The sequence below is a fragment of the Leiobunum rupestre genome, chromosome 6, assembly GCF_980474605.1.
Source record: "Leiobunum rupestre chromosome 6, qqLeiRupe1.1.hap1, whole genome shotgun sequence".
In the NCBI taxonomy this organism is placed as follows: Eukaryota; Metazoa; Arthropoda; class Arachnida; order Opiliones; family Sclerosomatidae; genus Leiobunum; species Leiobunum rupestre.
In genome coordinates, this window is record NC_143389.1 from 66,911,940 (window position 1) to 66,924,858 (window position 12,919).

Below are 12,919 nucleotides of genomic sequence, written 5' to 3' on the forward strand. Positions count from 1 at the left end.
TTTTGAGTAAATGTCTAATTTTGAGTAAATGTCTAATTTTGAGTAAATGTCTAATTTTGAGTAAATGTCTAATTTTGAGTAAATGTCTAATTTTGAGTAAATGTCTAATTTTGAGTAAATGTCTAATTTTGAGTAAATGTCTAATTTTGAGTAAATGTCTAATTTTGAGTAAATGTCTAATTTTGAGTAAATGTCTAATTTTGAGTAAATGTCTAATTTTTAGTAAATGTCTAATTTTGAGTAAATGTCTAATTTTGAGTAAATGTCTAATTTTGAGTAAATGTCTAATTTTTAGTAAATGTCTAATTTTGAGTAAATGTCTATTTTTTAGTAAATGTCTAATTTTGAGTAAATGTCTAATTTTGAGTAAATGTCTAATTTTGAGTAAATGTCTAATTTTGGGTAAATGTCTAATTTTGGGTAAATGTCTAATTTTGGGTAAATGTCTAATTTTGGGTAAATGTCTAATTTTGGGTAAATGTCTAATTTTGGGTAAATGTCGAATTTTGAGTAAATGTCGAATTTTGGGTAAATGTCGAATTTTGGGTAAATGTCTAATTTTGGGTAAATGTCTAATTTTGGGTAAATGTCTAATTTTGGGTAAATGTCTAATTTTGGGTAAATGTATAATTTTGGGTAAATGTCTAATTTTGGGTAAATGTCTAATTTTGAGTAATTCTCTAATTTTGAGTAATTGTCTAATTTTGGGTCAATGTCTAATTTTGGGTCAATGTCTAATTTTGGGTCAATGTCTAATTTTTGGTCAATGTGTAATTTTTGGTCAATGTGTAATTTTTGGTAACTATCTTAATTTCGGTAACTATCTTTTTTGGTAACTATCTTAATTTTGGTAACTATCTTTTTGGTAACTATCTTAATTTCGGTAACTATCTTTTTTGGTAACTATCTTAATTTCGGTAACTATCTTAATTTGGGTAAATGTCTAAATTTGGGTAAATATTTAAAATTGGGTATTTAAATTTGGATAAATATTTCAATTTGAGTAATAATTTTAAATTTAATAAAAGTTCTGCTACTGCATGGAGGTCAAATAAAATAAAATAAAATTTATTTATTTTTTATTTGATCTCCATGCAGTAGCAGAACTTTTATTAAATTTTACATTAAGATATTCGACCATGGAAATTTTAGTATTTATAATTAGATAAATTAGTCAAATAATCAATTAACCACTAGAAGTTGTCTGGGTTTTCCCGCCAAAAATTTTAAAGCTCGCGCGCTTTGGCCATTGGCTGAACAATGGAAATATGAAAGAGAAACTAAAACACAAAGCAAGAAGCATTATAAGCTGGACCAGTGTAAAAGAAACTTGGTTCTTTACTACTAGTTAGTCTATTGTTTTAGTTAAATTTATTATTATTTAAATTTATTTATGTTAAACCAGCATTAATAAATGCTTTTATTTAAATAGTTTGAGACTTAAGTTAATTAGAAAAGTTCAAGATTAAGACTTGAACAACTTACACTAATGGTAAGAAACAATTTAAAATTCCATTTCTATTAGACTTAATTGTCACTTAATACTTATAAATCTAGATAGAGGCACGGTTAACATATTTGGTTGGAGGAAATTAAACCTATAAAATTAGTTATTGGATATTACAATGGAATCACTTTATAATTAACAAACTATAAATAGGTTGTATAAAAAAATATATAAAAAAGGGATCATATTATTTTTTATTGTCAGCGATGTAATTGTAAATATTGTAAGTGCTAGTATTGTTAACATTTGGGCCGAAAGCTACCTTTTTTATGACTGGGTAATAAAGTATCTGTCTTTTTAATTTCTATTACTTAAATTTTAAAACCATGGATCGTAATTTTAATATCTATAATTATAACTAGTTCAACTGAATAGTTTGATGATTAATTGATTAATGATAATTAAGATAGTTTCATTGAGTAATTGACTTATTGTTAAATATAAATGAAATGGAGGTTAAGTTATTTTACTTATTTAAATTGAAACTGGTTGTAGACAACTATTTGACACTATTTGAAAACCAAATTATTTGATATTTGATCTAGTATTTGATATTTGAATACTATTTGGTAATTGATCAAATATTTTTAACCAAATACTATTTGACCAAATTATTTGACTTTTCAAATATTTGATTTGGTATTTGATGATCTTTAAATTGAATAAAATTTAAGCAGGTTAGGTAATTTTAATACAAAAAGCTTTATTAAGTTCGTGTAAAATTCAAAGAATTTAGATAGTGAAACATATATTAAGTTAAACAGTGTTGAAGTTACTTAAATAACGTGTCCTCGGCTCATTCAAAATAAGTTCGTTACAACATATTCATCAACAATGTAAAGGATATTATCTTGTAAAATCGGTCATAACCAAACCCTGGTCTTCAGAATAGACGTGCGCTTTCCCATTTTTAAATACTATCTTATCACCAGCCTGATTAATCTTCCTTACTGCTAAAAGGTTTCTACTATAATTAGGTACATATATTACATCTCGGAGAAAACGTTTTTCTAATTAATCTCCTCTTCTTACAGTTAGAAGTATATCGCCGTTACCAATGGCTCTTGCTTGGCCCAAAGCTATATCAATAGGGGTTTCTATCTCTCGATAGTTGTATAACCATTCTTTCCTATTCGTAAAATGATGCGTAGCTCCACTATCTAGTGTCCAAGTTTCTTTATCAACAGCTGCGGTCGTTGACGTTACAGCAGCAAAATATGATTTATCCGTAATTGGTTTTCCTCTCTGATTATTTTTCCATCTGCTTTGGACGTTTGGATTTCCCCATTGGCTAGAAGTAGTACTATTCCCATAATTGTTGTAGACGTTAGCCTTACAAACTTTAATGAAATGTCCTGGTTTTCCACATTTAAAACAATTTCTACTTGATCTGTTTGCTTGAGAATATCCTCTTTTACTTCTATCATGAGAAACTGTGGAACTAAAACCAGGAGTGTTTTCGGACATATTTTCTTCTGTATCAATTCGTTTTCTCCTTTCGTATTCTGCGACTAGCATTGCCTTAACTTTTAAAAGGGTAAAGTTCGTATCATCCAACATATAAGCAGTACTAACAACATTCTCGTACTCTTTTGGTAAATGACTAATGATTTGGTATGCTAACTCGTCATCCGGCACCACTTTTCCAACTAGTTTAAGCTGTTCATAAACATTCAGAGTGCCCTACATGTGAGCAATCCATTGCAACTTATAGTGTAATTCTTCACCAATTATTGCATGGCGGTCGTCGCTATTCAGCAGATATCTTTTACGCTTGGGCTTCACTATAAGATGCAATGGACCCTGCTCACACATAGGACACTCTGAATGTTTAGTTTTACTGATATCGGCAGATTTCCGAGGACATAGCCAGAGTTCCTACACAGTACTGCTCATCTTGTATAACACCAAAGTAACAGCTATTGGTCTATACAATTTATGAGAAATTCCACGTACTTTGCATCCAAACCAGCCCAAATGCAAGTTCCGTAATAGCAACTGTAATTCCTTTTTTTTAAATTTCATCCACAATATTGGGCCTATTTCCGAATCTTTTGATTGGCTAAATGACAATACGGTCAACAAACAGTCTTTTTTGAGGTCAGAGACATATTGCTTTAAACAATTTACAATATCACTCCATTGTGATAGCAGTGAACTAGTTTTCTTTTACGCATTTTCTTCAGCCACTGTTTTTCGTAACTTATTCAAATATTTCAAAAATTCCTTGCCACAAGCTTTTCAAGCGGCCAATATGTCTTGCTCTACTTTTTTTATTAACGATATGCATCTTCCTCTGGGTCAAAATTTTAGTCTAGTTTAGCTTTCATGTAATAGTCCCATTTCCCCTTTATACTCGCAATATTTCCCTGCGCTCTTCTATGTGTTCCACACACCAACTTTCGCTCGTATATAGCCATCTTCACTTCAGCATCCCACCAACTTTTAAAACATTTCTTTTAACTATGTTTGCTTCATCAGCAAGATTTAATCGCACTTACAAACTCTGTGTAAGACCCTTGTCTCCCAATGAAGATTCCAGCTTCTTGAGTATATTTAGACAACTTATACAAATCAGAAAAATCACAAAAAAAGCTAGTGCTATCAATGGAAGCCACATTTTTATATTTCTGTGTCGGAATTATCGCGGATTTTGTTAATATGATAAAAGTAGTAAAAAAGTGGAGGGCACTATAGCAAGCTGTTTACGCCTTCTTAGTCGACAGAGATCGAGAGAAAAGTAGGCTGAGATCTTCACTTAGTAATACATAGTAATAGTAGAGTGTAAGCCTTTATCTGCCATGTGGGTTTTCTATCACATAAGATTTCCAATGCCCTAATTGTTAAAAAGCCCCTTTTTTTCGTCACTAACTCGATTCAAACAAATCCAATTCAAGTTACTAGGTAAATGTGTTTCAGCAACAGCCACCAAATAAAATTTTTTGAGAAATCATAATATCAGAAAGTTTGGATAATTTTCGCTTTCCACAATTAAAAATCAAAATTTTAGAGATATTTCGATGAAACAAGTATCAACCTTGTTATGTGTTTATGAATTAAATTACAACAATTTTCCTAGTCAAGTTAATACATTATAAAAACTAGTTAAACTATATTGAATTTATTCCAAAAAAGATAAGCTCAAAAACTAACATCCTTCTTCACCAGCTGGGCAACTTCTTAAACAGATTAGACAGGTGTTGCCACCTAGTGACTAGGGCGTTAATTATAACCTAAATAAATAAATAAATTAATAAATATGTAGGCCAAAGCTAAAATCTACCAACAAACCATCTTCCTCGGACCCCTCTTCCTATAACGCCTTCTCTTTCTATTGACTGCGATTTCTTCTAAGTGGACAGCCGTTCTCATTATGATGGGTGGCCTCAGTTCTTTCAACCTTCTCTGGCACTTTTCAAGTTACTTGCTTGCCTCGGATAATCCATTCACCTCCAACATCATTTTGCTTATTCAATTCTTCTCGCAACTAGGCCCTTTTAATTAACTCAAGTCTGTGGACACTGCCCAGAGCGAAAATTAGTGGTAGGGAGTTCCTACTTCTCCTCTCCCCTTGGCTATTAGTTAAAACCACTATAATGACAAAACTTTGACTTAATCCCCCAACTACTCTTGTACAACCAAGTTCTCTATTATCTCCGCTTTTACCTCAACTTTCCGCCACTTATTGACAATTTTAGGATCCAATGGTTGAAATTTGGGTTTAGTTTTCTTCTCAGTTTCAGCACGCAAATCATCGTAATCATTCAAATTTTCTAATCAAACTCCCTCATCCTTAGTTCTGTAGTGCTCTCCATAGCTTCAAGCTTTTTCACCATATGTATTTACTCTATCTAAAAACCTTATCCATTTCTCTCTTAAAAGATCTTTGGTGCTCACTGAGCTTTTTGTCTAATAAGGCATCCATCCTCGAGAAGAAATCTTCGTCCATCTGTGGTTTTTGAACAGACTCCGTACTAGATTGGTTTCTCAACTGCCCAAATGACAGAAAAATGAATTCTATGATCTTCTTCAAGCGACATTGTAGTCGCTCCTTAGTTATGAAGGTTGGGTAACATGCCTTAGGAGGCCTTAGAGCGAGCTACACAATAAATTACCACTCCCAAACCACACATATGCTTAAGAGACAATATAAAACAATACAATACTTGTGGTATAACAGAGGTGATGATATAGATAACACAACGCAACTCTTACTAACCGACTAACTCAAGACCAAAACAGAGACTGACCGCCGGAGGCAATGTGCATCCGCTAACACTACTGTGGAGCAATGCTGCCAAACACGCCGAAGCAAAAACTAGGGCCAGAAACGGCTACAACACAAGACCCAAAAGAGTGTCAATTCTTCCTTTGAACCTGCTAAAACATCTAGCAATAGCTAGTCTCACTATAGACTACATAACCTACTAGTTGGAATAGTATAGCAACATTATATTTAGTCTATGGTCTGGCACAATTTTCTCTCTCGCCCATAGACATACGTTCTAAAACGCCTCACTTGGCAGCCCTCGAGTGGAGAAAATTTCAAATTTTGATAACGTAGCTCGTATGTCACTTTTACCCCACGATCCCAGTTCATTCCCCTCAGTTCAACAAGCTCCCACTGAACAATTTACCTTTCTGACATACTTTTGGGTCTTATGGGGTTTTTGCTGATATTTTAACGCATTTTATATGAAATTGCGAACCACATTTCGGATAATGTATTTTCTTGACCTTCTGATTAAATTGCTGTTCCCAGCCAAAAACCACAATTTGATTTCAAAGCCAAAGCTTCCTCTCCACTTCCAAGCTTGGAATAACCGACATTTTGTCCATCCAAATAACTTAATTTTTGTCATCTCACACAAAGTTAGGGTCTCTTTTCACATGCAATAAAAGTATTGAGAAATGAGATTGCAGCTTCACCTTTTCCTTCTGATGATCGGTTGCATGAAACAACATCTCCTTCATTGTTGAATGAACATAAAATACCATGTGGCATTCTCTCAGTTCTTGTTCTTACTGACATTTTGGATAGGCCAGTCAAAGCTCCCAAAGCTTCACCTCTAAATCCATATGTTTTTAACTTAGCTAAATCATCATGCTCAGAGATTTTAGAAGTGTAATGTGGTTTTGCAAATGCACTGATGTCTCCCTCATCAATTCCACACCCATTATCAGCCACTTCGATTTTCTTTAAACCAAAATCTATCTGAAAATTAAACAAATAATGGGATGAAACACAATGGCCCAAAAGTTTCCCTTGTCTTTATTTTCATTTTAGAATTATTGTTTTAAGACCATGGACCAAAGAAAATCATAGATAAGAAATTTTGTGGTATACAAGAGTCATTCTATTAATTTAACTATTTCAAAAAAAGGCCAGCCACCCTCAACCTGAGCCTCCTTTTAGTACTCTTTTAAGGCATTTATTGGTGAAAAAATTATTCAGTGCAATTATTAATAAGATATGATTAATTGAAACCCCTGAAAATGTTTAAAAAGATGAATTCAAGCTAAAATAGTTAATTTATGAAGTATATTATTATTAGGTATTATTTCTAGCAATTTTAATTTCGTTTTTTACTAGGTACTTCTTCAATTACCTGCATGGTACTATATTTAGAGGGTACAAAAACATCAATGTCAGGGACTAGTTGTTACTGCAATTACAGAAATTTCCAGGGGATAGTTTAAGTGATGTCATTGCAATTTCCTAAAATTGGAAAAGGTGGAACCAACAGCTCCATACAGTTACTTTTAACGTTAACCTCTATAAGTTTTAATGGAAAGGGGAAACCAAAGAACTCAGGGGAAAACCAATCTAACCAGTGGGGAGATAGCTTGCAAACTCTACTCAGGAGTAGTAATGAGTTTTCACCAAGTGCCACAAGCTGAGATCGAATCTGGCTACTCTTGCTGCCAGTAAAAATTTAGATCATCGTCTTCTGCTGTTACTTTATTTTATGGTTTATTACAAATATAACTATGATAAACGTTGGCTCAAACTATTCAATTTGAAACCTTAATTATGTTCCTTTGTGCCTCGGATACCAGAGGAACCACTACTGCTTGTAATAAAAATTCATAAACTTTACCATTTTAATTTCAATGCATGTTGCCCCAGCATCAAGGGCATTCTCTATTAATTCTTTAACAGCTCCATAAACCGTTGAAATGCACTGACTGCTATATATTTTGTACTTTTCAGTTTCTGCTAATGATTTTATACATTTTAAATCCGAAATTGAATTTTGTGATATTAGCCCACTCATTTTTACATTTTAAATTAAATTTTAGTTTAACAAGAACACCTATAATCTAATTAACAAAATAGATAAAGGTAAAGGCACTTGAGTTTTCACCGTCTTCTTTCCCGCCATAGCGCATTAAAATACATAGCAGACGGTGTGGCAGATAGTTTTGTATGAAATAGCTGCTTCAGGGCTATACATATGGATCTTATTATTCTAGTAAAATACTGAACATTAAAAAACGCAAAATAGTAAAACAGATCAACTTTGGCGAGGATATAGTTAACTTATTAGAATGACGGCGGTACTTAAGCCAATAAGATTTCTAGGCTGATTTACAAATCAACACTAAGACTGGCAAACAATTCGAAAGAAGCAAAACCAAAGCAATGTCAAACGCCAGAGGGAAAGCCGCATCCAAAATGCTCGCGCGCAGAAAACCCAAGAAATCCACCGAAAGCCTAAAAGAACCCAAAACACCAGCTTATCAAATAGGTTTAAATTCTTCTCCACAATAATAATTCAAACTGTCAAACACGGTAATTTGTACCGGATTTCCCTTCTCTACTGATTCGCAACTGAAAACTATAGCTACGCCCCCTTTGGTTCGTCATTGAAAGCTAAATAGGTATATATAGCGGCTAAAGTTTTCCCATACTTCTTTCCTCCAAGTTGGCAGAATGATCAATGGCGAAAATCATTGTTACTTCGTACGAAAAGTCTCGTTCGAGATTTTTTTTGGAACTTGGGCTATGTACACGGCTCGCAAAGGTCGCTAGCATCACCTTGCCAATTTTAAAAGTTGTAATTTAAACTTTGTCGTTGATCCTTTTCTTAAGGGGAAACTTTTCAGCCTCATAATCCCGTATTCTTAATTACACAAGTAAAACATTAGGTTTTTCAGCGGCATCTGACTTGCGTTATGTCAGCCATTCTTGGGCCAACGTCCTCCACCTCAGCTTTAGCCACCCAGAAGCAGCCATTCTAAAGCTTCTTAGCAGTGGCTATTTTTGAGAAATGAAATAAAAGCTATATAGGATTTTCCATTGAAAATTTCCAATTTCAAACCCACCACCTCGGCGTTTGGAACTGCGTAGCTCGGATATGTATTTTTTTAGTCTAAAAATGTGTGCCTTTTTTTTCGAGGAGTTTTCATGAATCGAGAGGTATATCACTATATATTTATAAAGTCAAATTTACGAACAACGACGAGAAAAAACTAATAGCGTCTACTTTAGCTGCTACCTATCTAGGTTTCAATGGCGAATCAAAGGGGCGTTGCGATAGTTTTCGGTCGAATAGCCGGAAACTGGTATTTTTGATTCTCGAACATTGGCAAAATGTTTCTTACGGCTAATTTTCTGGAGATGCGGAAGCAGAAAACCCTTTCATTAACCACGGAAGTATTGGATAGGCTCTATCACCCAGGGCTGAAGCATGGACAAATTAACAAATTAATTAGTCCATGGCTGAAGTAATACTATTGGGGGTTCTGTGCAAAGTAGCATTTGGGGCCACTAAAAAAATTCAAACATTACTTTTTAAAGATATATAATAATATTAAAAAATTGAAAAAGAACATGAATTTCGAAGACGGGGCTAATGCTAAGAAAATAATTAAATTAAGATATTCGTCAGATCATATAGTCATCTTCCAAAATCTCATTATCCCGTTGCACTATACTCAATGTACCAGAAAAACTAAGAATATTTCCCTTATAGCAGGATTCCACCAGGTCCATGGGATTCCTAAAAGTCTTGGTTTTTACACTCCCTACAGTACACTAAAATAACCTACTTTAAAAATTTGAGCGTAAAAGCACTGTTGACAGGCCCGGACTGGCTCCTTTGGGGGCCCTAGGCTAGAGACTGAAAAGGGGATAATTTTAAGTTAAATTGGGTAAAGTCAAATAAAATTGTTAGAAATCGACTAAAATTGGGTAAAAAATCAAAATTGGGTAAAAATATCAAAGTTGGGTAAAATATCAAAATTGTGTAAAAACACCAAAAATGAGTAAAAACACAAAAATTGGGTAAACCTAATAAAATTCGTTAAAAATTAGGCAAATGTGATTAAATTTCGATGAAAATGGATACACCGCCAAAAATTGGGTAAACCTTATAAAGTTGGACGAAAATTGAGTAAACGCAATAAAATTGGTTAAAAATGAGGTAAATGTAATTAAATTCCATGCACGTCATCTGCGCATCGTTTACAATTTCGCTATATCGGCACGGCCGAATTCAATTTGTACTAACTCTTTTAAAGAAAGCACAACATTAATTGGATACATGATAAATTGATAACCTTACGAAAACTTTGAGTATAAACCTCAAGTGAAAAGCTTACCGATCTTTTAAGTGACACAAAACTCCTTAAAATCTAAATGCGTTTTTAAACAATAAAGTTTTATAGTTTTATAATGTAAAAGAATTTACACAAATTAAAGCCTTAAACCATATAATGATATAAAATAACATATAAAAAATTAAACGTAAGTTTATGTCTTTGAGTTAACGAGAAATAGCAGTTAAATTAATTTAGGGATGGCCAATATGGCAATTTTAACCGATTCTGATACCGATTATAGGGATTAATCAAATATCAATATAGATATTTTAACCGATATGGCGAATTTAAACCTATACTGATTTTTTCCGATATAAAGCGAAATTGTAAAGAACCAAATTTTTAACGAATTTTATTGCGTTTACCCAACAATTTTCGTCCAACTTTATAAGGTTTACCCAATTTTCCGTAGTTTATCCAATAGTTCTTTTTATAAAATAACCTTGGCCATCTTGTTGAAATGTTGCCTCCCCGCTTCAGCTGTGGATCCGTTTTCTCTCCCACTAAAGAGCTTATGAACTCATTCTTAGGCATTGGCTGAACTATTCCAGGGCAACATTTCAACAAGTTGGGCAATCGTAAAGACATTTTATAAAATCAACTATTTTATCGAAATTTAATCACATTTACCTAATTTTTAACGAATTTTATTAGGTTTACCCAAATTTGATTTTTTACCCAAATTTAGTCGATTTCAAACAGTTTAACAGTTTTATTTGATTTTACCCAATTTAACTTAAATTTATCTCAATATTACTTTACTCATGTTATTTATTGAAAATTTACCAAAATTTACCCAAAGTTGATCCCATACTTTTTTAAATGGAGATTTTTTTGTTTTGAGAGGTCGAAAATATTTTCGGTTGCCATGGGAAAACTAAAGCCCATTGCTACTTTTCCCTTTGGGAATTTTCATACTACCATAAGGTCTACCTAACCCCCGAGTTTCAACAAAATCGGTGATAACCACCACGGGTAGTCTCCTTATAAGTCAGTTTTTACTTTTTGTGATACATTAGGTGGTTTCTTTTCGCGTTTTCCGGAGTAGGGTAAGAAGAGTGAAGCTACGACGTCATTTTACCAGAGATACTGACAATATAGAGATATTAAACTCCGCCTGAAAAACGACCCCCGGAATTTTAAAAAAATCCTGAGCGGAGCGACGCCTAACGGCCGGGAGAAAGCGTATTTTTCGAAATCCCAAACAGCGGATTTCAGACGCAAAAATGTATATACGCGTTTTGGCTTAGAAATTATCATCTTGAGGGTTTGTATCAATAAAGAAATATGCCTGGAAGTAATTGTTCTGTAAAATTTTGTAACAGTTCCAAAGTAAAGCAAAGGATCTCCTTGTTTAAGTTTCCAAAAGAGAAAGAACGGTGGGAAAAATTAATTAATAGCTTTTGTTAGGCCTACCTTTAATATGTGGTTTTTCAATAAACTTAGCTCTGAGAAATGGCTGATAATGTCGGAAGAAGCTATCTTTATTTGAAAGATGCGATACATTTACATCATAATAAAATATGCGCCCTACATTGAGGATTCTTGTTTTATGAATAGTAAAACCAAAAACAGACTGACATCAAACGCTATTCCAACAATATTTTCAAATGAATTTAAGCCAACAAGTAAAAATTGAGTTTTAAGTATTGTTTATTTATAAGTTAATTTAAATGAAACATATTTCCCAAGGGAATGATAATTTAGCTAGTTGCTCAAACGTAAAGGTTCCGGAGAACTTAGTAGAAAATGATATCAAGGACTATCATAAACAACTGGTACGATGAAATTTATACATTGGTAACGGGGTCATAAGTTAAAACTCAATTTTCAAATAGAATCTAGTAAACTGTCTGTAGAAATGGTGGAAGAGCATAGGAACCAGGGGGGGGGGGGGCAAGGATTGCAATGCACCTCCCTAGAATTTTACTGGGAGGGGCAACTAATGTTATTCCCCCCTCTCAGTTGAAATCTTCGCAAGGCTCAAATTATCATTTTAAAAGCATAGAAAGCTTATAGAACCTCAACTGTGTTTAAATTTCAGTCTTTTCCCGCCAATGTATATAGTAGAAAAATGTACAAATGCATTCGGAAAAGCTACACTCCATTAAAAATTAAAAACCATTCTCCAGACCCCTTTTGGTTTCACTTTGCCCCCTCCACCTTCTAGAACGTTCCTACGCCCCTGAAGAGCGCAACAATATTATCAGTTGCAGCAAGTTCCAGCGAAACTATATCTACAGAACAGGATTGTAAACAGTTTCATTCAAAACAACTATTAAATTTTAACATGATTTTCTTTATCAGTGGAAATTCCTACAATTGAAATTCAGCAGGCTACTAAACCTAATATCGAGACAAATTCCTTCTTAACATTGACTTATATAAGACCCATATAATAATTCCAGATGATTATGATGAAAGTCTTCCATCAGCAAATAATTATTATCCCAGGGCATGTTCAGAGGAAGACTTTCAAATTTGTAAAAGTTCACTTGAAAGCCAAGGGCCTGGAAAACAAAACAAACTATCTTACATTTCAGGATATGTCTTATCTCGTTGTAATAAAAACCACAATTGTGAATAATGCAAAACCAAACTTGTAGATGAAAAACAAACACTCAACCAGTCAAATATATTAGCATCATTTAAGTCTCGTGATACATCAACATTCAGTATCTTGACAATACCAACTGAAAGATTCCAGAGCAACGTATCTGAGATCAAGGACAAGTTTGATAAACTTTTCCCAATGGTAATACAAATGAATAAAGTCAAAGAGAGGATTACCAGAATTATTTCAAG

At 33.4% G+C, this 12,919-nt stretch overlaps 1 protein-coding gene across 3 annotated transcripts in view; it reads right to left on the reverse strand.

The window, feature by feature from the left end:
- The window catches only part of LOC149943221 (PMS1 protein homolog 1-like), a 57,676-nt gene extending 49,638 nt beyond the window's left edge, over window positions 1-8,038 (reverse strand). The window contains exons 1-2 of one of the 3 annotated variants that reach the window (XM_090177091.1): window positions 7,609-8,038; window positions 6,437-6,722 (exon numbers count right to left, since the gene is read on the reverse strand). In XM_090177091.1, the coding sequence (XP_090033217.1) occupies window positions 6,437-6,722; window positions 7,609-7,785 (463 nt within the window). In that variant the 5' untranslated portion in view covers window positions 7,786-8,038. The remainder of the gene's footprint in view (window positions 1-6,436; window positions 6,723-7,608) is intronic. The other 2 variants (XM_090177090.1, XM_090177089.1) reach the window with 2 other exon arrangements.
- Between the last annotated feature and the right edge of the window lie 4,881 nt (window positions 8,039-12,919).